At 42.3% G+C, this 27,047-nt stretch overlaps 1 protein-coding gene across 1 annotated transcript in view; it reads right to left on the bottom strand.

Moving 5' to 3' along the window:
• The window catches only part of LOC138302579 (F-box/LRR-repeat protein 2-like), a 473,996-nt gene that overhangs the window by 160,178 nt on the left and 286,771 nt on the right, over positions 1 to 27,047 (bottom strand). The window contains exons 6-7 of the mRNA XM_069242590.1: positions 21,494 to 21,663; positions 14,034 to 14,188 (exon numbers count right to left, since the gene is read on the bottom strand). Coding sequence (XP_069098691.1) covers positions 14,034 to 14,188; positions 21,494 to 21,663 — 325 coding nt within the window. The remainder of the gene's footprint in view (positions 1 to 14,033; positions 14,189 to 21,493; positions 21,664 to 27,047) is intronic.

Here is a 27,047-nt window from a genome sequence, read left to right as displayed (position 1 = left end):
TGGACAACATTACATCTTGGTAGGCAGAGTGCCTGATGGTTTCACTTTCCTGGAATTGTTGCTAACGTTCCAATGAAGAAGAGGGTGGGGTACCTCTCAGAGCAGCAGATGGTAAAACGAAATGATACACTCAATGAATGTAGGCCACAGCCCCTGCACATCATTGAACTACCTTTGTATTCGTTGGTGAGTAATAGCAATTTCTCGTCAGGTGACTAATTTATGTTATTATATTATTTCCTTCCACAGAGACATGCACATACTAATAGGAAGCATGTCCTGGAGCCAGTAATAATTAAATACTTAAAAAAATACAATTTCCTGTGAAGGAACATACATATACCATTTTTGAAAGGCGTCAAGTTTCCAACATATACTTGTATGTGGTAAAACATGTTATATGAAGCTATATAGTTCCAGTCCAATATACATGTCAAGGACTGAACAGAATTGATAAGGGAAATACTAACGAATCTGACTGGGAAGGGCCTAATATCAACGTCACGTTTAATCCAAATCAAGATGGGCAATCCACTGGCTAATTAGCTCAGATGTTAGTGTTATTGTTTCTGAAGGCGGCAGATCTGCCTATGGGCTGCAAGACCAGGTGGTAAAGACCTCCCAATCCTCCGAATATTAGAGGCCTTGCTTTAATGTAGAAGAAGACAGGGGTTTGTGGGAAAGAACTGCATACTTGTTTTTATTAACATAATATAGCCATTTGTCATTTTACCTATTTTGGCATAAGCACATTTTTTACTTGGGTAAACTCCTGTCAATTGATTTAAACTATGCAGTGAAAGTGGACGTTGTTCAGCTCAGCGAAAGTTTTGAAATGTATGAACTTGAAGATTAAAAAGCACCAATAATAGCAGAGATTTTTTTGTACGTGGTCAGCACCCTAATCTTTCTTGATTCCCTCCATCAAGAAGAAGAGAAAGTTGTCCTTTATATGGACTCAAATGTTTGACCAGCGGCCAACATACAGATCGTGCTAGAACTAGCGAGGAACTCTGTCTTGTATGTCCCATTTTCCAGTGCCAAAGGTCAAGAAGATTTTGTGGTCTCATGCCTGCAGAGTCCAATAAGAGCACATGATGTTTATTGCTCTAAAAAGTCTGTCTGCTTGTGCGCAGGAGTGGTGAAAGAAACAATTGTCTAAAGGTTCCTGTCTGAATTGCGGAATCAACTTCTATAATGAAAAGAACTCAGCTGTAGGTTTGCAATGAATGTTATCAGTACAAATCAGTAATGAGAGCACTAAATGTGGGACCATGAGCTTTTCGGAGATCCATCAGAATATTCTGCTGTAATGCCTATTTTTATCAGGGCAACACACAACCTCCCCAGCCCTCAACAGTATTCTATGCTACTATTAATACTTGGCTATTCATCCTGCCAATATTACCTGCGTGGAGCTTTGTTCCGCCTGAGCTTCCCGGGGCATTTTCAGATCTTCTTCCTTCTCTCCATTATAGAAGCAACCTGGCAAGGTCTGAGCTCATAGAAACAGTCCTATGATGACTTTGATCTTGGTATACAGTCTCCCAGGGTCATTATTCTTATCAGTTTCACAATAAATGAGAGTGAATCACATAACTTACAAGTTAATGTCCATTGACTTCTAATAAAATAGTTAAACCCATTCTTTTGTACATTAACTTTATAATTTTTCTTCATTTTTAGAGTTGAGCGCGCAAGCGCTCTAGCCTGCTGTAGTCTCTCTGTGAGCTTTTAAACACCCCCACCTCAAGCCCATCAGTTTAATTGGTTCGTGGGCTTGCCTTTTAAAATTCACTTGATTTCATTAGTGAAAGGCATGCATACATCATGCCTTTTTCGGTGATTAGCCGTCCTCGAGTGCACCGACCAACTACTGAAAACATACGAGGCTCCATGTTTTCTGCATGGTTTCTGCACTACCTTTTCTTTTCATTTCCTATGCAGCGCAAACTCGCTGGGCAGTAGTCGAGCGCTTTGCATGACATCGAATGAATTTAATACCAGAAAGAGTTCCCACCACATACCGTAAAGGAAAAACTTGAAAAAATATTTTGAGTCCTAGTTTCACTACTGTTTCCTCTAACAGAACTTGGCTTTCTACACAAACGATGGGTTTTTTCAAATGTGGAAATTGTGGAACGTGTCGTTGGGCATGCCATGGGTTAAAGAATTCACCTGGGATGGGCAAGCTTACAAAATTTGTACTATGATCAATTGCAACACTACTCATGTTGTCTATGTAATACAATGCGAGTGTACACGTATCTATAAGGGAGTACTATACGCCCGTTAAAGATTAGAATTGGTGAAAATATGCGGATGCTTAAAAATGGGGATACAAGATATCCAATAGTTGCCCATATCTTATCCTGTAATGCACAATCGATACATAAAAATTTCAAATTTTTTGGACTGGAACATGTTCCCCGCAACCCGAGAGGGGGCAATAGAGAACTAATGCTACGCAGGAAAGAGGCAACATGGATAATGAGATTAAAGGCTGTAGAATCAGGCCTTAACTCTGACAGAGAGCTGGAATTCTTTTTGGGGGATCGCAGTTAATGCAAGTGTGACATTAACCAGTTATTAGATGTTTATCATGCATGGATATGTTTGTATTTTATTTCAACTGATATATATGAATTCTCACACTTAGATACTATTTAATCAGTGGTTAATGTCTTAACTTTAACTGTTCATTAACCTTTGCACTTCTACTTACATTTTCTTAATTGGCCTTCTTCTTATTTTTCATATTAACATTTCTTCAATTGGCAAGTCCGTTAAGTATAATTATGTTGGCAACATGTGCTACTAGACACAGGTGTTTTGCTACGACCTGGTGACATAACCGATTAATGGTTAGTAGTTTATGTGAATTGTTTCCCTTTCGAACTTTAGTTATTTTTTGGTGAGTGTCGCAGTGAAAACTTACCAGTTTACTTGTGTGGGATACTGTACACTTGTATATATAGGACGTGATTATTGTTTTCCATCTGGCATACACTATGTGGAATTGTACGAAGAGTATACAGTGGCGTTGTAGTAAATTATGATCTTCGATATTCTCATTTACTTTTATTGTTTTCCTCGTTGTGTGGTACCTTTTCTCTATTAGAAGGTATTTATATATTGGTTGTCCGTATTTCCTAAAAATTAGGGTTAGTATTTAGATATGGACCTCCAATCAAATCAAATCAAATCATTAACATTTATAAAGCGCGCTACTCACCCGTGCGGGTCTCAAGGCGCTAGGGGGGAAAGGGGGGGTTATCGCTGCTCGAACAGCCAAGTCTTTAGGAGTCTCCGGAAAGCGGAGTGGTCCTGGGTGGTCCTGAGGCTGGTGGGGAGGGAGTTCCAGGTCTTGGCCGCCAGGAAGGAGAAAGATCTCCCACCCGCCGTGGAGCGGCGGGTGCGAGGGACGGCAGCAAGTGCGAGGCCAGCGGAGCGGAGGGGGCGGATGGGGACGTAGAAGCTGAGGCGTCTGTTGAGGTATTCCGGTCCCTTGTTGTGGAGGGCTTTGTGTGCGTGGGTGAGAAGATGGAAGGTGATACTTTTGCTGACTGGGAGCCAATGCAGGTGTCTCAGGTGTGCGGAGATGTGGCTGTTGCGGGGTACGTCGAGGATGAGGCGGGCCGAGGCGTTTTGGATGCGTTGCAGGCGGTTTTGGAGTTTGGCGGTGGTCCCGGCGTAGAGGGTGTTGCCGTAGTCCAGGCGACTCGTGACAAGGGCGTGGGTCACGGTTTTTCTGGTGTCGGCGGGGATCCAGCGGAAGATCTTGCGGAGCATGCAGAGAGTGAGGAAGCAGGCGGAGGACACGGCGTTGACTTGCTTGGTCATGGTGAGAAGAGGGTCCAAGATGAAGCCGAGGTTGCGGGCGTGGTCTGCGGGGGTCGGTGCGGTGCCGAGGGCCGTGGGCCACCAGGAGTCGTCCCAGGCGGACGGGGTGTTGCCGAGGATGAGGACTTCCGTTTTTTCAGAGTTCAGCTTTAGGCGGCTGAGCCTCATCCAATCTGCGACGTCCTTCATACCCTCTTGTAGGTTGGTCTTGGCGCTGGCGGGGTCCTTGGTGAGGGAGAGTACAAGTTGGGTGTCGTCGGCGTAGGAGGTGATGATGATGTCGTGCTTGCGTACGATGTCGGCGAGGGGGCTCATGTAGACATTGAAGAGTGTCGGGCTGAGCGATGAGCCTTGAGGTACGCCGCAGATGATCTTGGTGGGTTCTGAGCGAAACGGAGGGAGGTAAACTCTTTGGGAGCGGTTAGCGAGGAAGGAGGCGATCCAATCCAGGGCCTGGCCTTGGATCCCGGTGGAGCGTAGGCGGGTGATTAGGGTGCGGTGACAGACGGTGTCAAAGGCAGCCGAGAGGTCGAGGAGAATGAGGGCGACTGTTTCACCGTTGTCCATCAGGGTTCTGATGTCGTCTGTGACTGAGATGAGGGCGGTTTCCGTGCTGTGGTTGGTTCGGAATCCGGTTTGTGAAGGGTCGAGCAGGTTGTTGTCTTCCAGGAAGGTGGTCAGCTGTTTGTTGACGGTCTTTTCTATTACCTTGGCTGGGAAAGGTAGAAGAGAGATGGGGCGGAAGTTTTTCAGGTCGCTTGGGTCAGCCGTAGGTTTCTTTAGTAGGGCGTTGACTTCAGCGTGCTTCCAGCATTCGGGGAAGGTAGCAGAAGAAAAAGAAGAGTTGATGACGGACGCCGCTTTGGTGGAACAACGGATTTTAGTCCGTTGTCTCTGTTGTTGCGCGAGGTGACTTCGCGCTTCCGGGGAGGATTTATGCCCCGGAAGTGTCAGACGAGCATATGCGTACTCGCATCACGGCGTCTTGTAATGTTTGTGCTTCACTCTACACTGCGTGCAATTTTGATAGGTAAGAAAGTAGGGGTTAATATAATACTGCCTTAACTGTTTTGGGCTTTAGAAATTTGTTACGGTTTGTTAACGTGATTTACATATTCGACCCCCTTTTTGTATTTGTTCTTTATAGCCTAGAATGAAACGGCCTTTTCAATTTACTGAAGACATATATAAATTTGGACTCTAACGTAAGACATGTAATGTCCACTTGTCTATTTATATTCAAAACTGCGGTCGTTAGCGATACATTTATTGGCATGTTGTGCTTTCTTTTGGTTAAATTAGGTATGTTGTTTATCGAGTAGTCACTTTTGAAACAGTACTCACCTTTTGGAGAGACTTTCAGTAAACTTTAAAATCGGAAACTTATAAGGTATGGTAATGACAACACTGTCTTTGTTAGACTAGCTGTAACTTTTTCACGAATAGTTTCACTCGTTTTGATGCCTGAATAACACTTACAGGGTGCTTTGATATTAGTAAGGAGTGATTTCGGTGAACGGGCTATTACAGTAGATGTGAGTGCAATTAGCGGTGGACATGTAATTTTTAGGGTGACTGGTAGCACCTCTTTTTTCTCTCCGTATTTGGTGATTTGGGGGTTTAAACTTAGTTTGGTTTAATATTGGATTCTATTAATATTAACTTCACTTTCCTCTCATTTCTCTAGTTACTTTGTTTTCTTTGAGCTTGAATGGGACCTTTCTCTAGTTTTTATACATTTTGCATCATAGAGTCTGAGCATTTTGGTTTCTAATACCAACTATTTATTTACAATATAGAGCCCTGAAGAAGTCGCTGGGGACTAGAAGAATTCCCCATGACGAAACACGTGTTGGCTCGGAGTGTATCTTCATGGATGTTGTTGGCTTGGAGTGTATCTTCATGGATGTTGTTGTAACAAATTTTGATATTGCGACCTATTAAATTTCTCAACTGGACTGGACTTTATACTGATTGATGAGAAATTTCTTGATTGTATTCCCTTGAATTTACTCACTTGGATTTTGACTTATTTGATCTGAACTGTACTCACTTGATTTCTTGACATATATAATTTGTGAAAGTAAAAATTGGTTTTGGAAGGGGGCCTCACTTTGTGCAAATCGTTGTTGTGTTTATTTTGAACCCTTGAGGGATGGGTGTTTTCCCATGTGTAGGCTACCCCTAATGATTTAATTGGCCTATCAGTACCCTGAGCGCCATTCTTTTCCCTATTTTTGCACCCCAATTTTCTTTGTCAAGGTATTACATAGAACTGCAAATTTGTTGAAGTAATACGTGTGACAGAGTATTAACATGGATAGACTCTGGGTAGAAGCGTAGGGTCAGGGGAAGAATTAATGAGGGAGAGGTATTAGAGGAAGGGAGCGAGAAATAAGGATAGGTAGATTACAGTAAGGAGAGAGTGGAAAGTGATGATAAGAACACGGCAGACATAGATGTACGGATTACACAAATTTCATATCCAATAGTTCCGACAGTGAGGAGAGGCTTCAGGGATTATCAGATCAGGTATAGCTAGAATAGGTGAGTCTTTAGCAGGCACTGGGATAATAAGAAGGCTGGTGCAGTTCTGATATCTGCATGAAGGGAATTGCTGAAAGTAGAGGCTGCTCCATGAAGGAATGCTGTATATTACGAGAGGATCAGAATAGGGGTGTTTCCAGGAGAAGGTTTTCTCTTCCTCTCAAGATCCTCAAACCACCTGATGTCTTGAGAAGGTTTTTCAAGAAGAAGAGTTTTTTGCATGGATTGCTGTGAATGCTAGTGTTAGAAATGGGGATTCTGGTTGGCTAAGGTAGGCACCTAGGCCAGACAGAAATCACCAGTCTAGTAAGGACAAGTCACTTACACACCAAAGATAACATGTGCTCACCCCCTGGTAGCCTGGGACAGAGAAATCAGGGTTATCTCCAGAGGTCATGTGTAAAGCGTTTGCACAACACACCCACACCAGTGACACAATAAATACACCACAAGAGTCTCCACACAGGATTACATAGATATGTTGTCACTTCTATAGTACTGATTATCCCAGACAATGTTAATCAAAATGACATATCTCAGTGAATATGTTGGGCATAAGAGGCAACAGGTTATGAACAGTAAGATACATAAATCATCACATTAGTGCAGATAATATATCCTTGTTGGGGAGAACTACATGAAGCACCATAGATCACCAAGCATCCTCACAAAAACCTAGGGAGTACTGCACTGGCACTATTAGGCCTTATCAGTAATTTTTGGCGGGTTCTGTTAGAGCCAGCTGAGGAGAGCGTGAAAGCAATAGTGCTCCTATTAGGAAAAATGTAGTACCTTGCTGTCGCTCCTAATGACGATCCCTCGTCCCTCTTGGGGGTCCTCTTACAGGCTACCCCACAAAGCCAGGAACTAACAAGTGCCCCTAAGATGAGTCCAAAAAGAGGGGGAAGGGGGTATGCACAATATAGCTGATGGTGTGAAACCCTCCCTGCGTCCCTCGCTCATTAGTAATGACAGTGAGGGCAGATCCCTTTCTCAGCACTGGGCACTTGCAGTGCCTTCTAGCCACTTGGGCCTGCTGGAAAATGGTGCAGCATGGCTATCCCTTCCTTTGTGGGTCTACCCTGGCCTGTGTCGGTGAACCCCGACAGTCCTTGGGTAGGGCAGGACTCATAATGGTGGTATCGGAAAACTTCCTCATTACTTCAGCAACGTGTTGGGGCTGAGTCCAGCTCTCGATTCGGCCTGCAGAGTTGACGAGCTATGGAGACGTGTTGCTTCTTGGGGGCTGGACCCTGCTCCTTTCACCACATGAATGCTTGACCCAGAAAAGCATGTCGCTACCAAAAACAATGATTGGCAGAACCCTGGGCAGGCCCCTAAGCTCTGGAACACTCAGAGGGGGACACAACTAATAGAGAGGTACAAAGTGCGCCATGGGCTAGATTAAGAGAGCCAAGGAGCAGGAAAGCAGCGCTCTCTCTGCACTGCGCTCCATGGGAGGTACTTAAGGGGCACAAAGGGGCAGGCAGTCCAGCACAGCTAAGTAGATGGTGGTTCCTCCTGATAGTACCTGTTGTGTCTGGGCCATCCAAGGGCAGGGAGCAGCTGTCAGCAAGGCAACAAGCAGAAAAGCAATCTAGGGACTCCTTTATCCCACCCAACCAGCAGCAGGCAGCAGGCAGCAGGGCAACAGCAGAGGAGCAGTCCCAATGGGTCCTTGGTGCATCCCTGCAGTCATTTTGACAGAGGTTCACTCCCAGTTCCCAAAAGTGCTCTAAAGAACATGGGGTCAGAGCCTACCTTAGGGATGACCCAGGTATACTTTTAGGCCTTGGCAGTAGTTTGAAATACAAGTCAATGTGACAGTAACCTGTACACACAGGCCCTGCAGTGGCAGGCCTGAGACAAGTTTGAAAGGCTTATTCTGTGGGTGGCATAATCAGTGCTGCTGGCCCACTAGTAGCATTTAATTTACATACCCTGGGTATATGGTATACCACTTTACAAGGGACTTACAGTTAAAGTAAATATACCAAACAGGTGTAAGACATTCATATCAAGTTTTAAGGGAGAGAGCACATGCACTTTAGCCCTGATCCGTAGTGGTTAAGTGCCCAGAGCCCTAAAGCCAACAGAAAGAGGGTCCGAAAAATAGAAGGAGAAAGGCAAAAGGTTTGGAGATAACCCTGCAGAAAGGGTCATTTTCAACAGCTAGGTATTCCAGTTTGCATTTAAATCTGGCCTCAAGAGGGCCAGATTTAAATTCCAGTCTGGAACCACTAGTATTGGAGAGATGTGTTTGAATTTCTTGGTCATAGAGAGTAAATTGGCTAATTTTAGGGGTGTAAGGCAGATTGTGATGCTCTTGTTAGAACCTTATTGCCAAAGTCTAATCTGGATAGTATCAGAGTATGGACAGTTGCTTTTAGGTGGTTTGGTTGTTTTTAGTTTCTTTAGCATTTGAAGTTGAGAATTTGCGCTTTCTGCAATTTTAATATTGTGTTGGACCATGGATAAAGAAGACTCTAATGTGATACCGAGTGAGCAGCCTGATTGTGCCGCAGTGGTGATGAAGTAAGGAATATTGAGGTGTTAAAGCAGATCTGGGTTGGAAGAATTTTTAGATTTGTACTGAAATCAAATTAGCTTGTTTTTTTGGGTTGAGAGTTAGAAAATTCTTTCCCATCCAAATTTGCATTTTGAATAAGATTGCAATTAAGGTGACGAGGTTATTTAGGGGTGAAGTATTTAAGTAAATTTGGGTGTCATCAGTGTATTGGTGAATAGGAACATTTGAATCTTTGCAGATTTTAGCCAAACCTTCTACACAGAGATTGAAGAGCGTTGGGGATAAGATGCATCCCTGAGGCTTTCTGTAAATGCCAGATGCTGTGTCGGAGTCACTGTTGTTGATTCTTCCATTTTGAAAGCAATTGGAGAGGAAGAAGGACTTGAGGACTGTTGGCCCGATTATGATTTTGGCAGTCCAAGGAACACTAAACTTGAGGTGGGGGTTGGACTACCACACTCCTGGAGTCCGACTGCCAGATTATGATCCTGGCGGTTGAACCACCAGGAGACTGCTGCCTCCGCCCATATCAGGAACCTGGTGGGTTGGCGGCGTTTGGAGTTGTATTCAGCTACAGCTGTATCAAGTTCGACACCACTGTGCTGATCACAACTCCACTTTCCGACAGACTTTCCATGGCAGTTGCGCCGCCATGTAAAGACTGTCAGAAAGCCCTTGCTGGGGGCCGCAGGGGAGGCCCATGCACTGCCCACAACCATGTCATGGACAGTGCAGGGTCTCCCCTGCCAGCACCCTCACAGTGTGCATTCTGAGGGTGCTTGTGTATGATAACATTGGCAATGCTGCCGCACTGTTTCCACCGAGCTCACTGTAGAAAACGTCATAATATGACGTTTCCACCAGTCAGCCCAGTGGAATCATCATAACACAACAATGGTGAGGCCGCCACCTTGATGGCAGCCTCATCCCCACCATATTGACAGTCTTGGCGGCAATGGCGCAAAGATCATAATCAGCCCATGTGTCTTTGAATCTGAAGTGATGTTTGAATAGGTCTGGAGTGAAGGATTGTGTCGAAAGCTGTATTTAGGTCCAGTGAAACATGCAGGCAAGGTTTACCTTCACCCAGCACAGAGTGGATGTTATTCAGACTTTTTAGAGAAGCCATTTCAATTATGTGACCGGCTCTGAACCGAGACTGGTAGACTGTAAGTAGGTTTTCATTGTTGATAAATTTGGCTCATTAAAAGAAAACACATTTCTCAATGTTATTTCCAAGCCAGAGAAAGGTTAGAAAATGTGTCTGTATTTTTCAGGGCAGTTGGAATTCATCATTTTATCCTAGGATTTAGAGATCAAGCAGCCGAGATGAGTGCATTGTAATATGGGGTGGCTTTGAGGCTTTTATAAATGTTGAGGAGCTTGAGTTGTTAAACAGTCTTAAGAGTATTCCAGGTGTTTGTTGTTCTGGCTGTAACTTCTGTCTGGGAGACTAAGGCAGATTCTATTGAACATGGCAATGAGATTTTGTTGAAGAAGAAGTTCAAGAAGGTTTTGCACAACTTGATGGAGGAGTTAGAGATGGTCTTGGTAGGAAGTGAGGGGTTGTAGTGGATGAATTGGAAGAGAGTTCTGGACGGGTTTTGTTTGCCATGGAGTTGCACGAGAAGGAAGTTGGATTTACCTTGTTGAACGTACTGTTTATACAGTTTTCCTATTGATTTAATCTTTGTGTGAATTATTGGGGAGTTGGACAGTCTTCACTGTTTTTCGAGTGGTATGTATTTCTTTCCTTTTGTTGTTTAGTTCATGGGTGAACCAAGGAGTAGAGGGTTTGAGTTGTAAACACTTTGGTTTTAGGGGAGCCATACTTTCCACAGTTTGGGAAATAATACAGTTGAATCTATCAAGAAGAGCATTGATGTCAATGTTATCAGGAAGTGTGATCATTTCATTTGATACTGTCTCTTTGATCCAGTTAGGGGAGAGATTTTCAAAACATCATTTAATGTTAGTGGGGCACAAACCTTGTTGAGGGTGGGTGCATGGGGGAGAATGGGATGGGGATTTGGTCAGAACAACAATTTTAATTGGGAGTTGGCACTGTACCATTTTGGGATCTTTTATGATAAGGTCACTTGTCTGCCATTTGCAGTTACTCAGGAGGGCAGGATACTGTTTTATGTCATGGGTCTGGATGAAGGAGTTTAGGGAATTGGGCCTGGATGAAGGAGTTTAGGGAATTGAAGAGATTGCATTTGGTATTGTCTCAATCAATACTGAGATCTCTGAGGTAGGTATAGTTCAGGGAAAGGGTTTAGAAGCAATATAGTCAACTATTTGGTGTAGAAAACCTAATTTCAATGTGTTTATATGAATTGATGGAAGTGAGAGTTTGAAATGCCACTTTGAGACACTTGAAGGTGGTTGAGTTGGTTGCTGGTAGTTGAGTGCACATGAGGGATGTTTTGCGTCTTATAGCTAAGCCACCTCCATATTTATTGTGCCTATCTTTGCGAATGATTTCCTAATTAAGTAGCACTAGGGAGTCCAGAATAAGATTTGAGAACTTGTGCAGCCCTTATTCTGTGATGCAGAGGAGGTCAAGGTTGTGTCAGCTATATCAGAATGGTACATGTTCGTAGAACATGACTTGTGTAGCATGCATAGTAACTTTAAATATGTAGATGTGGTTGAGGTGGTTGGTTGAGTGTTGGGAGAATACAGGAGTCTTTCGATATGGATGAGGTGCAAGGAGAGGTTTTTGAGATGATAGGGAACTTGCAGTGGCCAGTAAGTGACTGTGATTGTGTGTCACACAGGTAAGTGGCAGGTATTTGATGGTGGGAATGGAGTGTGATTTTGTAATTAAACACATGTTGTGTGAAAAACCTGCAGCGGAATCTGGTGATAAGGCTACTGAGTGTTCTGTAGTGTTCCACCGGTAACAATTGCTAAAGCTTGTCCCAAGGCAATTAGGGGAAATTTAACAGTCCTACTTTGCTTTCCACTGCTTGTTGCTTTTTGACTCAGTCTCTATGTTAGACCTGTCAGCCTTGGGGTGTGTTCCCTCAAACTTGTTGCCCTCGCCCACCTATTTTTCTGAATTAGTTTTTGCTGGCTTTAGGACTCTTTGTACTTTACCATTGATAACCAGGGCAAAAGTGCTTGTGATCCCCCTCTAAAACATGGTAAAATTGGCTTACACCCAATTGGCTTGTTTATTTTAATTTTAAGTCCCTAGTAAATTTGTGTACCATATATCCAAGGTCTGTAAATTAAATGCTACCAGTGGTCTGCGCCGTGTATTGTGCCTTCCACTTGAGTATCCCCTTAAAATATCCCTCAGCCTTGACATGCAGCCTGTTTGTGCAGTTGTGAACTGACATTTTGACCTGGCAAAATAACCATTTTGCTAGGCCTAAATCTTCCTTTTTAATACATATAAATCACACAAGGATAGGCTCTAAACAGCCTATAGGGCAGGGTGCATTTCATTTAAAATGTTGCACATGTACTTTTAACCCTTAAATACCCCAGTCAGCGTGGTGGAAACATCGTAATACGACGGGGGTGAAGCCGCCACCTTGATGGCAGCTTCATCCCCGCCATATTGACGGTGTCAGCAGCAATGCCGCTGAGATAAAAATCCTTTATCCAGCCAGTGCTCCACTGTGGTCAGCCTGAACATGTGACTTGGATCAAGTTCTTCTATAATCAGATAACTGCAATTGGTGTTTTTTGCTTCATAGAACTTGATTTTCACAAAATCTTTAAATTTGCTTTTCCCTGGTTCTACTAATTGGATTTTCGTTGTTCTGGTGTCAAATAATGTATTAAACATTATTCTATTTTTTAAGTTGGTGTAGGAGTTTTCTTGAGGTGTGTCTTCATGTTGTTGCTGTTTGTGTGCTACATAAATACTTGCCTCTAGGTTAAGCATGACTGCTTTTGTGCCAAGCTACCAGAGGGTTAAGTGCAGGTTAATTTAGTGACTTTAGTGGTTCACCCTGATAGGGATTGTGACTGTTGCTTGAGGAAGGTTCTTACCCAACTCAACCAACAGCCCAATTTCTCACAGTCTTCTTTTTATTTCTATGTCCTGGTGATTGCCAAGATCTACCTTCTTTTCAGAGTGGAGAAGGGTGGGAAGAAAAGCGAGGAGCAATCATTGACTATGAAAGTCTTTGGTACTGTTCATCATTAACCTGCCAGTGGGTTTCCTAAACTGGACTTCAACCTAAAACCAGATTCATATGTTTCCTTAGGCATCACTTGTAATCTAAAATTTTATTGTAACTAAGTACCTATGCTTGCTCCTCTTCTGTAAGTACACGGTAAACCCCAAATAAAGTTATTCATCTTTGGCTTGTAGCATGAATTTGGTTATTACTAACAGAAGAGAAGTACATTCCAGTGATAGGTACTGCACATCTTTCCAGTAAAGTGTTTGTTTTTGTGTTGCACACTGCAATACTGTGCTAACAGTCAATGTGTTAGCACAATAGCCTAGAAAATGATGGGACACCTCAGTTCAAGAAATGTCTAAAATAGAGCTCATTAATCTCATTCTGGCATATGAATATGTTGGAATTATTTAACACAATACTCAATTTATATTGTGTGAAATTTTAATCGGGTCACCCTTTAAAGCAAAATACCCAGTTATCTTTATTCAGTCATACATCACAAAGAAGCCATGACAACAGATAATCTAGATTGTTGCTTTGGATGATGATGCCTGTTCAGGTTTTGAAACAAATTTTGATATTCACTGGTTGAAAACATACCTAATTTTCTTAGACATTGTCGAAGGTCGTCTGTCAAGCTGCAAGCAAGCCTCAGATATCATTAGCCTCCCTGTAGTTATTAATGCACATTACTTTTCTGCAGGACACATACTACTGCATTTGCATTTATCAAAAAGAAAAAAATACTATTGTAACAAGGAAGTAAACTGTATCTGACATGTCAAATTACAAATTCGTCCCCACAACTAGTGTGCAGGTTTTATTTCCAGTGATGAATTGTTGATAATGGCAGCAGGATGCACATAGGGATACTCTGTGAACATTGACAATGAACCAACATGATTTCCTTCAAATTACAGGGCACGAATCCATATCACTGAGGTGCTTTGTGTATCATTTACCTTAAGGAAGCTTCTGCAAGTGCAATCACCCCCTCATCAGTCGCTCCAGTCCAGCTTATGTCGACTAACGTCAAATGTTTACAGGACTTGCTTGCATGAAGTAGAACTATATCACCATTGAACATAGGTCCACTACAGCTCGTTATGTTCAGTTCCTATGCATCACAAGAAAAAGATGATAAATGAATATTGTTCTTACACATCAGATTTCTCTCAGAACTTATAGATGTACAACATAAAATATAGCTACTGTGTATACGTTCCACAGAAAATATATCAACACCTTTACAGCAGTTGATAATGTAGAAAGTCAGCGGTGAATAGGTAGGTTGCAACTGCCAAACATATATGTGTTAACAAATAATTGCATGTATTTATGTATGTGGTATTTACATAGCACAAGCCTATTTCAAAGGTGGAGCAGTGCTTTAAAGAGTCAAAGGCCAAGATGCAGTTAGGGAGTGACTGGCAGACGGGATACTCCATCACAAACATGGCTGATATCCTGTCTGCCGTAATGTAGGTGCCATAGACTATTGCACACTTGTAATATGGCCCTTAGTGCACTTGTTCTTTAAAACCATGTGTGTAATTGATCATCAGGGAGGTGCTGGGGTTCTGTTGGGACTGACCCTCTTGCCTACTTTGTATAAATGCGTTTGCAAGTAGTATTCTCCCCTGGTCTACAAAGGCTCTTACTCTAATCACTACAGAAAAAGTGACGGAAGACATAAAATTACTTGAATAGCAATTAATATTGGGGATTATCCATACATGACCTGAATCATTGTTACTAAACTTAAAAACCTTGGCTGCCTTAAAAAGCTCAGATGATATATGAAATAGGAGCTGCCCAATAATCCAAACAGAACTCCTAGGCTTACTAACAGCAAAAACAATAATGACTCACTGTGGTAACATTTTCACATTGCAACTAATCAGAAGCAATTACCTTACCAATTAAAGCGAAAGTCCTATTAAGACTAGAAATAGACATGCATCTGTAAAAAATATATGCAAAAAAGGGTTTAATTATCAAAGTGTGTTACCAGCAAGCATCTATTAAGGTGTTATATGCTTATAGAGATCAAACTGTGACGAAAGGGAACTTCCAAAAAGTGGGTATATGTACAGTGACAACATAAGACCAAAGTTAGATAATTGGGAAGTTTTGGTCAGAACGTTTTCCAAGTATCGTCTAGACATATAATTCCCAGTTTTGTTTTGTGTATGTGGATGATGTTTAACCCCTTCGCTGCCAGCCCTTTTCCTCCTCCTGTGCCAGGCCTTTTTTTGGCTATTTGGGGCCGTTCGCGCTTAGGCCCTCATAACTTTTTGTCCACATAAGCTAGCCAAGCCAAATATGCGTCCTTTTTTTCCAACATCCTAGGAATTCTAGAGGTACCCAGACTTTGTGGGTTCCCCTGAAGGAGGCCAAGAAATTAGCCAAAATACAGTGAAAATTTCGTTTTTTTCAAAGAAATGGGAAAAAGTGGCTGCAAAAGAAGGCTTGTGGTTTTTTCCCTGAAAATAGCATCAACAAAGGGTTTGCAGTGCTAAAATCACCAGCTTCCCAGCTTTCAGGAACAGGCAGAATTGAATCGGAAAACCCAATTTTTCAACACAAATTTGGCATTTTACTGGGACATACCCCATTTTTACAATTTTTTGTGCTTTCAGCCTCCTTCCAGTCAGTGACAGAAATGGGCATGAAACCAATGCTGGATCCCAGAAACCTAAACATTTCTGAAAAGTAGACAAAATTCTGAATTCAGCAAGGGGTCATTTGTGTAGATCCTACAAGGGTTTCCTACAGAAAATAACAACTGAAAACGAAAAATTTTGAAATTGAGGTGAAAAAAACAGCAATTTTTCTCTACGTTTTACTCTGTAACTTTTTCCTGCAATGTCAGACTTTCGAAAGCAATATACCGTTACGTCTGCTGGACTCCTATGGTTGCAGGATATATAGGGCTTGTAGGTTCATCAAGAACCCTAGGTACCCAGAGCCAATAAATGAGCTGCACCCTGCAGTGCGTTTTCATTCTATACCGGGTATCCAGCAACTCATTTGCTGAAATGTAAAGAGTGAAAAATAGCTATCAAGAAAACCTTTGTATTTCCAAAATGGGCACAAGATGAGTAGTTGAGGAGCAGTGGTTATTTGCACATCTCTGAATTCCGGAGTGATCATACTAGCATGTGAATTACAGGGCATTTCTCAAACAGACGTCTTTTTTACACACTCTCTTATATTTGGAAGGAAAAATGTAGGGAAAGACAGGGGGCAATAACACTGGTTTTGCTATTCTATGTTCCCCCAAGTCTCCAAATAAAAATGATACCTCACTTGTGTGGGTAGGCCTAGCGCCCGCGACAGGAAATGCCCCAAAACACAACGTGGACTCTTCACATTTTTTGAAAGAAAACAGAGGTGTTTTTTGCAAAGTGCCTACCTGTAGGTTTTGGCCTGTAGCTCAGGTTTGGCCTAGGGAAACCTACGAAACCTGTGCATTTTTTAAAACTAGAGACCTAGGGGAATCCCAGATGGGGTGACTTGTGGGGCTCTGACCAGGTTCTGTTACCCAGAATCCTTTGCAAACCTCAAAATTTGACTAAAAAACATGTTTTCCTCTCATTTCGGTGACATAAACTTCTGGAATCTGAGAGGAGCCACAAATTTCCTTCCACCCAGCGTTCCCCCAAGTCTCCTGATAAAAATGGTACCTCATTTGTGTGGGTAGGCCTAGCGCCCACAAAAGGAAATGGCCCAAAACACAACGTAGACACATCACATTTTTTCACAGAAAACAGAGTTGTTTTTTGCAAAGTGCTTACCTGTGGATTTTGGTCTCTAGCTCAGCCGGCCCCAGGGGGGGCAGAAATGGCCTAAAATAAATTTGAACCCCACCCCCCCAACCCTCCCCCCCCCAGGAGCGACCCTTGCCTACGGGGTCGCTCCCCCTTCGTGACATTGGCGCAAAAAAAAAAAATCCCTGGTGTCTAGTGCTTTCTGTCCCCCTTGGGGGCAGATTGGCCTCATAACAATAGGCCAATCTGACCCCAAGGGGGGCAGAAATGGCCTAAATATAGTTTGCCCCCTAGGGGGGCAACCCTTGCCTAAGGAGTCGCTCCCTACCTCCAAAAAAACAAGACAAAACAAAAAGAAAAAAAGAAAAAAATGAGCCTTGGTGCCTAGTGGTTTATGCCCCCCCCTGGGGGCAGACCCCAGGGGGGGCAGAAAAGGACTTCCAAAAAAATGCCCCCCATGGGAGCGACCCTTGCCCAAGGGGTCGCTCCCTTATGTCCATTTCATAAAAAATAAAAAAATCCCTGGTGTCTAGTGGGCGTATCAAAAGCCGGATTGCAAGCAATCTGGCTTTTGAAACGCTCAGAGAGACTTCAAAGGGAAGGAAATTCCTTTCCTTCCCTTTGAAGCCTCTCTGGGCCTCCCCCACGTGATTGAAAGAGAAATGCTTAGCATTTCTCTTTCGATCGCGCTGGAAGCTGAGCTTCCAGCATGATGGGAGGAGGCCCTCTGTGATTGTCAGCGTGCGATGCGCGCTGATGTCACAGGGAGGTTTGGGGGGTCGGGGGTGGAAGGGGAAGGGCTTCCCCTTCCATCCCTGCCTTGGGGGGGTGGGTGGGGTGCGATGTGACGTCATCCAAGGCACCCGGGAACCGGTGCCTTGGACGAGGTGACCTCGTCCAAGGCACCCAAGAGGTTAAATCACTATGGCCCAGATGTACAAAGCCCTTTTACATTTCCTAACGGTCCAAATCGGTATTTCGGGCTGCTAAGGAATGCAAAACAGACTTTTCTTATGTACCAAGACCTTTAAGAAATCGCAAATTGCTATTTCATCCCTGTAGAAATCACAAATATGATTTCCAATTTCCAATTCCAATTCTGATGTGCAAAGCTTTTCCTAAATGCGACTTGGGCATTTAGGAGATGCAGTTACCACCAACTTGAAGTTAGTGGTAACCAGGCGCAATTTCAAAAAGCCCCCAAAGGTGATTTTTTTAAATTGCACTGGAGCACACAAAAGCCCCTTAGGCATATGTGTACTCTACAGGTGCACCCCTATTCTTGGGGTGCAGCAAGGTGGGTCTTTTGCCCATTGCCATCCCTGGTTTTTCATTTCCTACATAGCGATTTAGGAAATGCAAAACCAACCCATTGACTAAAATGAAATGGGATTTCTTAATACTGATTTCCTAATCGGTATCTCTGTACATAGCATTTTGCATTTTTTAAATAGCGATTTCAAAGAAGTCACTGTTTAAGAAATGCAAAATTGCATTTTGTACATCTGGCCCATAATTACTAAAGAGTCATCATCAGGACAAGTGCATACATACAAGTATGTAGAGAAAGGGACTGCAAGTCTAGGGCACAAGAGCTTCTAAAGGACACGATCCAGGATGGTTTGAATGGGCCAAAATGTCCCAGATAAAGTTCACTGGCTAGAAATTGTGTACAAGACAGTAGCACTTGCTTTGGGATTCAGACACTGATGGCTGCAGTACTGCTCCTTCAGCCTTACTTGTGTGTGGTCATGCTGAAGGCTCAAAGACACTCCAATGCTGAGTCTTACATTGGCTGACATTTCAGCAATGGTATGACACTAGTAACACTCAGTCGTAGCTGATCATGGTAGTGGGGTACAAGACTTTTTACTTGAGTCGACTTTTCACCTGAGCCCGAGTGGAGAAACTGCCTACTGGCTTTCCCTCATATATCTATGTAGTGTGGGGAAAGCTGGCAATCAAATACGTTTCCACAAAAATGAATTAAGGATGGCAGTTAAGAACCGTTTTGTCTTAGTTACACTTGCAATTTCATTGCACTTATATGGAGACTGGAGTAATGTTGTAACATTTGCATCACTGAAACAAACACAGCAGTAAATAATAAAAACATGTTTTTAACATAAAAAACCTGCACATCTCCTCAGGATTTCATTACACTTTGAACCTTAGCCCACATAACAGGCAGACATTACAGGGATTTAATCATCCTATACTTCTGGCCCCACCCAGATGCAGTGGAGAGGAATCCTATCAAATCCCAGCTTGACTAATTCCTCCTTCAGTCTGCTCAGATATCCTTGATGCTAGTAACAGTGGACTAAGACGTTGCTATCAACAGTTGTGTTTGACTCCAGAACTAAGGTATAGTTACACGGTTCCCAGATTCAGTGATGTTAATTGTGCAACATTTGCATTAATGATATCAGGGGGTCTGTTAACTCCAAAGCTACGTAATTAATAGACCCTTGGTCAGGCCATGCAAATCACTAGGAGAATCAGCAATTCCAGGTCCAATTGCGGCGTAATTTTTAATTCTCCCAGAAGATACACTAGTAAAGCTGAGCTGCTTTGAGCACCAGAAATCCCACAGGAATCATGAGAAGTCTACAGTAACTCTTGCCATAATGTTCAATGGAGCCATGAATATGGTTGCTGGTTTCAAAGAGAATTATGCGTCTATTATAATGAGGGCCTAGGATGTAAGTTCCACCTGACTATCCAGGCCTGATTTACAAAGCATTTTTTGTAAGAAGGTTCCTGGAGTAGGGCATGCTTACTCATCAGAAGCATATCTTGCTCCTAGAAATTGGAGAATAAGTCACACTGAGCCTGGAATGTGAAACACCAACTCACAGAAAATGCTTTGGTACTCAAGTCGGAGTATTCAGGTGCACCTCAGAAGTAAGCCTGACCTAAGACAACTGCTCACAGAAAATGCTTTGTGAATTATGTGCAAAAGAACATATTGTTAGATTTTGTTTATACTTTCTATATGATAACTATTTAGCATTGAGGAAATTGATGTGTGTAACAGAATCGTGCAGCTATGAGGAATATTGAGAAACTGTAGGCAAAAACACATCTGACATAGCTTACAACATTCTAACATGCTACCCACTTTAATTTTGCTATCAAATAAATAATCCTCTAAGATAGTAAAGGCAACTCACAAAATATGTATTCTCTGGCTCTTCATACATATAAGCCTTTGCCTTATTACACAAAGCTCCAGGGGCCAGATGTACAAAGGTCTTTTGCATTTCTTAACAGGCTAAATCGCAATTTCGGCCCATTAAGAAATGCAAAACAGCCGTTTTCTATGTACGCAGGCCTTAAGGGAATGGCAAGTAGGGATTTCCTATTTGGAATTTCTTGGCACACATACAAAGCGTTTCCTAAATGCAAAATGAGCATTTAGGAAATGTAATTACCATTGACTTCAAGTCGATGGTAACCATGTGGGCATGTGTGTGCTTTACATGTGCACTACTTTTAACAAGGTGCAGCAAGGGAGGGCCTTAGGCTGAATGTCAACCTTGCTTTGGCATTTCCGAATACGCAATTTCCTTTTAGGAAATTTCAAGTTAGGGAATGCTAAACCATTCGTACATTAGGCCCATAGAAACAAATAGTTTGGCATTTCTTAAATAGCGATTAGCTAATAGAGATTAGCAAGGAAGAATTGCTAGCTTATGCTGTTCCTGTAAAACTATAAACTGAATGACTATATGGTCCCATCACCCTAGCGTGCTCATTCCTGTGATCTGTAACGCAGGAGAAGATGACCAAATTAAGTTTAGAGTTTCAGAGTATGCTGAGAACAGGCTCGTTGGGAGCATGGGCTATTTCAAAATTGTTTTATTCCTGATTTGATTTGATTTGATTTTGATACTGATGCAGTACGCAAACATCTCACACTTGAGACCAAAAGTCTGATATAGAAAACAAAGAGAGTGTAATAAGTCTTTGTGACTTCCTAAAGGCGAGAAAGTGATCGGGTTGTCTTGAGTGAAGGAGTAATTGTTCTATTAAGAATAAATGTCTTAATTCACATTCACTTGAACTATTCATTTTCAATTTTCAATTGAAGTTTCAGCATGCATTTTGTATAGTTATGGCAGTACTGCTTTAATATGACTACGATGCTAGTATTATGGTAGTTAAAACCAACAAATATGCAAGCGAATGCAAAACGTAATACAAAAAAAATCAGCAAATCCATTTCTTTGTGTTGTGATTAGCATCAGTTTCGACACCTTAAAAATCGATTGCATAGATCATAACGTACTGCGATGCAGTACTCTGTACAAAACTCACTTCCACTGAGTATGTGTCCCGTTAAAAAATGTGTACTTACATCGGACACTATTTATGAAGCACAAGCATAGACATCGAACTTAAAACTCATTATTGACTGTAGGTTGATACTACTGTGGTATACCTTACCTTCAGGTATGCACCTATAGAAGGGTAGGTCCAATACGCTAAGCAAGAACCAGGAGCAACAATAATAATGAAACATACTGGTTCAAAGCAGGCGCTTTAAATGTAAATATTTACATTTCTCAGTTCAGGGATGCAAAATGTATCCAAAAATAAATTGCTAAACAAATTCAAGACCCAACCAGCCATTACTACTTTACCTTGAGAGTATGTTTGCAGTTCTGAAAGAATTGGCCCAGCCCCTTCTCTGTGACTCGCTGGCTCTCATCATGGCAGTGGTAGAGGGAGAAAGACCTTGGGTGGCAAAGGCCTATTCTGATCAGCCAGTCATCATTCAAGGAATGGCAGTTTTGGATCTGAACTCTTTTCCCTGAAACAAGAGAATAGATTGACTCTCAGAGACCTTCAATATTCTCAGGCAGATAGCTAGTGATATTTAGCAATATTATTGACTACTTATCAATATTTTGTCCAAGCTTTTGTGTGCAGGCACATTGATTAATACATGGATTGTATATCCCATTTGTCAAACAGTGCTTCCAAAGGGTTAACAATATATTGAATGGAATCCCAAAGTTCCGTGAGAGGACGTGGATGGACCACTTGCCCTCCTCCTTATAAATGCTGTTAAAAATGTGTCTCACCACTAACAACTCGATACACAATACATGCCCAGTAAAACTATGAACATCAACAAGCATCTTTAAACTGTAAAACGCAAGGCTTTTGGAAAAGTAATGTGAGTCACAATTTTAACAAGTGAGGTACCACACGGTGAGAAGAAAAAGTGTATTCCTATAGTGCTTCTTTTCTGAGGGACATTTTCAGAAAGGTTTTATATAAGTGTCTTAGGTGCACAAAATACCACTAGTGAGAGCCAATTGACAGTCTCAAAATCAGGAATGAATGAAATGGTGGACAACAAATGGGATTTGCTCATATTTACATTCTGCCTATGTATTGCAATTTCAGAATTCACAAATCCAGGATTGGGTGTGGGTCTTCGTGCATTTATGGTTAGGTCCACCTGAAATATTTGTGAATCTACACAGCCTTGTATGAGTTTAAATATGAATTTTTATCACTTATACACAGGTAGTTTTGGTTGATAGAAATGCACACATATGTTTCCCTGTTAATGAAAGAACTGGGTGTGTTTCCAAGGTGTGATGGAGGAGGGAGCACCCTTATTTTATACCCTTTTGTGGGGCATGTGTTGATCTATAAAAAACGTTATTTTCCCCATGAAGAAACAATAAATAGATAAATTGCAAAATGTGCATCTGCATTACATTGAGTTACACTTTTGCATGTGTTATTGTACACCTAATTACAAATCCAGATGCGGACACTTCCACATTCGAGTACACCTCGAAATTTGTAATAGTTGCAGATTTCCATAATATATCAAGGAATTATTTATGAAGTTCAAGAAAGTCAGAAATGTACTTCGAAGGTAAAAGTAGTAACAGCGGAAGAGATAGCTGTTTTTGCACACCTTCTGAATTGCACCCTAAATAATAAGCATTAAGGGCCATATGTACGAAAGTTTTTTCACATAGACACAGAATGGGTAAAATCCTTTCGTACATCTGGCCCTAAATGACATGAGTGGTTTTCTGGCAGTAGAGCATCTGTAGGACTGCGAATGCTGTTCCTTTCTTGTGATAACAATGACAAACAGAATGCATTCCTTGTTAAGGAGAGTCTACATCATTGTAAACTGAATACATAGTAGATTGGACAACATAAGGCCAGATTTAATTCTTGGGGGTAAAAATAATCCATTACAGCAACAACATAGTATCCTCACTGCCAAGAATGCAGTCTGCGTGCCTCATTTAGATGCAGGTGGACCTTTGTGTTAGTGACATAGGCGACTACTCTGCCTCTACCATCATAATCCTCTCCAGTGGACCTGGGGAGTAAAGGCCATTGGATAAATGACTACATGAAGTAGTGAAACGCAAAGTCGGGGACACCGCAGAAAACGAAGAGGGGCCCCTGAGTTCACCATATTTCACAGATAATCATTGGATTTGGGTTAAATGGGGGCCCCTTGATGGCTTGGAGGCCCCCCTGAAGGATTGTGGTCCCCCAGTGCCATAGGGGCCTGTTTTACAGGTGACCACCTGCTACGCGGTCATTTATAAATTTGTCAGACAAACTAGTCATGGCCTGCAGACGTAACGTCCTCCACCAGGCCAATGTTGACTACTTCACCTGCCAAAAATGTAATCGAGCCTATAGTTTTGAGGATTCATGATTCGAGATTCTCAGGGAAAGTTTTCCTCAACATTTGTTTTTTAATTTTAAATCATAATTTACAGTTCTGTAGCTCATTGTTATGTATGTGCATTCTTATCATTATTGCGGTTATTACTATCAGTAGAAGTAGTAGTATCTTATACCACTAAACTAGTGAAGCTAATACTATTACGAACAATATTAATTTAACCCTTTCGCTGCCAGGCCTTTTCCCCCTCAGGTGCCAGGCCGTTTTTGGGCTATTTGGGCAGTTTGCGCTTAGGCCCTCATAACTTTTTGCACACATAAGCTCCTCATGACAAGTTTGCGTCCTTTTTTCCCAACATCCTAGGGATTCTAGAGGTACCCAGAGTGTGTGGGTTCCCCTGAAGGACACCAAGAGATTAGCCAAAATACAGCAAAAAATTCGTTTTTTTTAAACAACTGGGAAGAAAGGGCTGCAGAAGAGGGCTTGTGTTTTTTCCCCCTGAAAATGGCATCAACAAAGGTTTTGCAGTGTTAAAATCACCACCTTCCCAGCTTTTCAGGAACAGGCAGACTTGAATCAGAAAACTACATTTTTTAACACAATTGTGGCATTTTACTGGGACATGCCCCGTTTTTACTATTTTTTTTGCTTTCAGCCTCCTTCCAGTTCGTGACAGAAATGTGTGAAACCAATGCTGGGTCCTGGACAGCTAAGCATTTCTGAAAAGTAGATACAATTCTGAACTCAGCAAGGGGTCATTTGTGTAGATCCTTCAAGGTTTTTCTACAGAAAATAACAGCTGAAATTAAAAAATATTGAAATTGAGGTTAAAAAAACATAAATTTTTCTCCACGTTTTACTCTGTAACTTTTTCCTGCGATGTCAGATTTTCAAAAGCAATATACCATTCTGTCTGCTGGACTCTTCTGGTTGCGGGTATATATAGGGCTTGTAGGTTCATCAAGAACCCTAGGTACCCAGAGCCAATAAAGGAGCTACACCTTGAAATGGGTTTTCGTTGTATACCGGGTATACAGCAATTCATTTGGTGAAATATAATGAGTGAAAAATAGGTATCAAGGAAACCTTTGTATTTTCAAAATGGGCACAAGATAAGGTATTGAGAATCAGTGGTTATTTGTACATCTCTGAATTCTGGAGTCCCCATACTAGCATGTGAATTACACGGCATTTCTCAAATAGACGTCTTTTTGACAAACTGTCTTACATTTGGAAGGAACAAATGTAGAGAAAGACAAGGGTCAATAACACTTGTTCTGCTATTCTGTGTTTCCCCAAGCCCCCGAATAAAAATGGTACCTCACAAGGGTGGGTAGGCCTAATGCCCACGACAGGAAATGCAACATCGACACATCACGTGTTTTTTGGAAAGTGCCTACCTGTGGATTGTAGCCTTTATCTCAGCTGGCACCTAGGGGAATCCAGGATGGGTTGACTTGTGGAGCTCTTACCAGGTGCTGTTACCCAGAATCCTTAGCAAACCTAAAAATTTGGCCAAAAAAAACACTCTTTCTTCACTTTTCGGTGATAGAAAGTTCTGGAATCTGAGAGAAGGCACACATTTCCTTCCACCCAGCATTCCCCCAAGTCTCCCTAGAAAAATGGTACCTCACTTGTGTGGATAGGTCTAGTGCTCGCAACAGGAAATGCCCCAAAACACAACATGGACACATCATATTTTCACAAAGAAAACTGACCTGATTTTTTTTAAAATGCCTAGTGGTGGATTTTGGCCTCTAGCTCAGCCGGCACCTAAGGAAACCTAGCAAACCTATACATTTTTAAAAACTAGACACATAGGGAAATTCAGAAAGGGGTGACTTGTGGGTCTCTCACCAGGTTTTGTTCCCCAGAATCCTTTGCAAACCTCAAAATGTGGCAAAACAACACCTTTCCCTCACATTTCGGTGAAAGACAGTTCTGGAATCTGAGAGGAACAACAAATTTCCTTCCACCCAGCATTCCTCCAAGTCTCCCGATAAAAAATGGTACCTCACTTGTGTGGATAGGCCTAGTGCTCGTGACAGGAAATGCCCCAAAACACAATGTGGACACATCACATTTTCCCAAAGAAAACTGACCTATTTTTTGCAAAGTGCCTAGCTGTCGATTTTGGCCTCTAGCTCAGCCGGCACCTAGGGAAACATAACAAACCAATACATTTTTTTAAAACTAGACACCTAGGGAAATTCAGAATGGGGTGACTTGTGGCCTCTCACCAGGTTATGTTACCCAGAATCTTTTGCAAACCTCAAAATTTGGCAAAAAAACACTTTTTCCTCACATTTCGGTGACAGAAAAATCTGGAATCTGAGAGGAGCAACAAATTTTACTTCCACCCAGCATTCCCCAAAGTCTCCTGGTAAAAATGGTACCTCACTTGGGTGAGTAGGCCTAGCGCCCACAACAGGAAATGCCCCAAAACGCAACATGGACACATCACATTTTCCCAAAGAAAACTGATCTGTCTTTCACAAAGTGCGTATCTGTGGATTTTGGCCTCTAGCTCAGCCGGCACCTAGGAAAAACCTAGCAGACCTGGACATTTCTGAAAACTAGACACCTAGGGTAACCAAGGATGGGGTAACTTGTAGCACTCTCACCAGGTTCCGTTACCCAAAATCCTTAGCAAACCTCAATATTTGGCAATAAAACACTTTTTCCGCACATTTCAGTGACAGTAAGTTCTGGAATCTGAGAGGAGCCACAAATTTTCTTCCACATACCATTACCCCAAGTCTCCCAATAAAAATGGTACCTCACTTGTGTGGGTAGGCCTAGTGCCCGCGACAGGAAATGCCCCAAAACACAATGTGGACACCTCACATTTTCCCAAAGAAAACTGACCTGTTTTCTGCAAAGTGCCTAGCTGTGGATTTTGGCCTCTGGCTCATCCAGCACCTAGGAAAACCTAGCAAGCCTGGGCATTTCTGAAAACTAGACACCTAGGGGAATCCAGGACGGGGTAACCTGTGGTGCTCTCACCAGGTTCTGTTACCCAAAATCTTTAGCAAACCTCAAAATTGGGAAAAAACAAGTTTTCCTCATATTTCAATGCTTCAAAGTTCTTGAATCTGAGGGGAGCCACAAACTTCCATCTACCCAGCATTCCCCCAGGTCTCCCAAAAAAAATGGTACCTCACTTTCGTGGTTAGGCCTATTGCCTGCAACAGGAAATGCCCCAAAACACTATGTGGACACATCAAAATGAACAAATACAAAACTACCTGTTTTTGCAGGGGGCACCTGCGACTTTGGTCCTCGGCTCAGCATCCATCTAGGGAAACCTACAAAACCCAAACATTTCTGAAAACTAGACACCTAAGGTAGTCCAGGGAGGTGTGACTTGCGTGGATCCCCCAGTGTTTTCCTCAGCAAACCTCAAATTTAGCTAAATAAATCACATCACTGCAATAGCACAAATTTCCTACCACCTAACGTTCACCTCAGTCTTCTGGTAAAAATAATACCACACTTGTGTAGGTGGGCCAAGTGCC

This window comes from Pleurodeles waltl, chromosome 1_1 (assembly GCF_031143425.1).
Source record: "Pleurodeles waltl isolate 20211129_DDA chromosome 1_1, aPleWal1.hap1.20221129, whole genome shotgun sequence".
Taxonomy (NCBI): domain Eukaryota; kingdom Metazoa; phylum Chordata; class Amphibia; order Caudata; family Salamandridae; genus Pleurodeles; species Pleurodeles waltl.
This window is presented reverse-complemented; position numbering and strand designations above follow the sequence as displayed.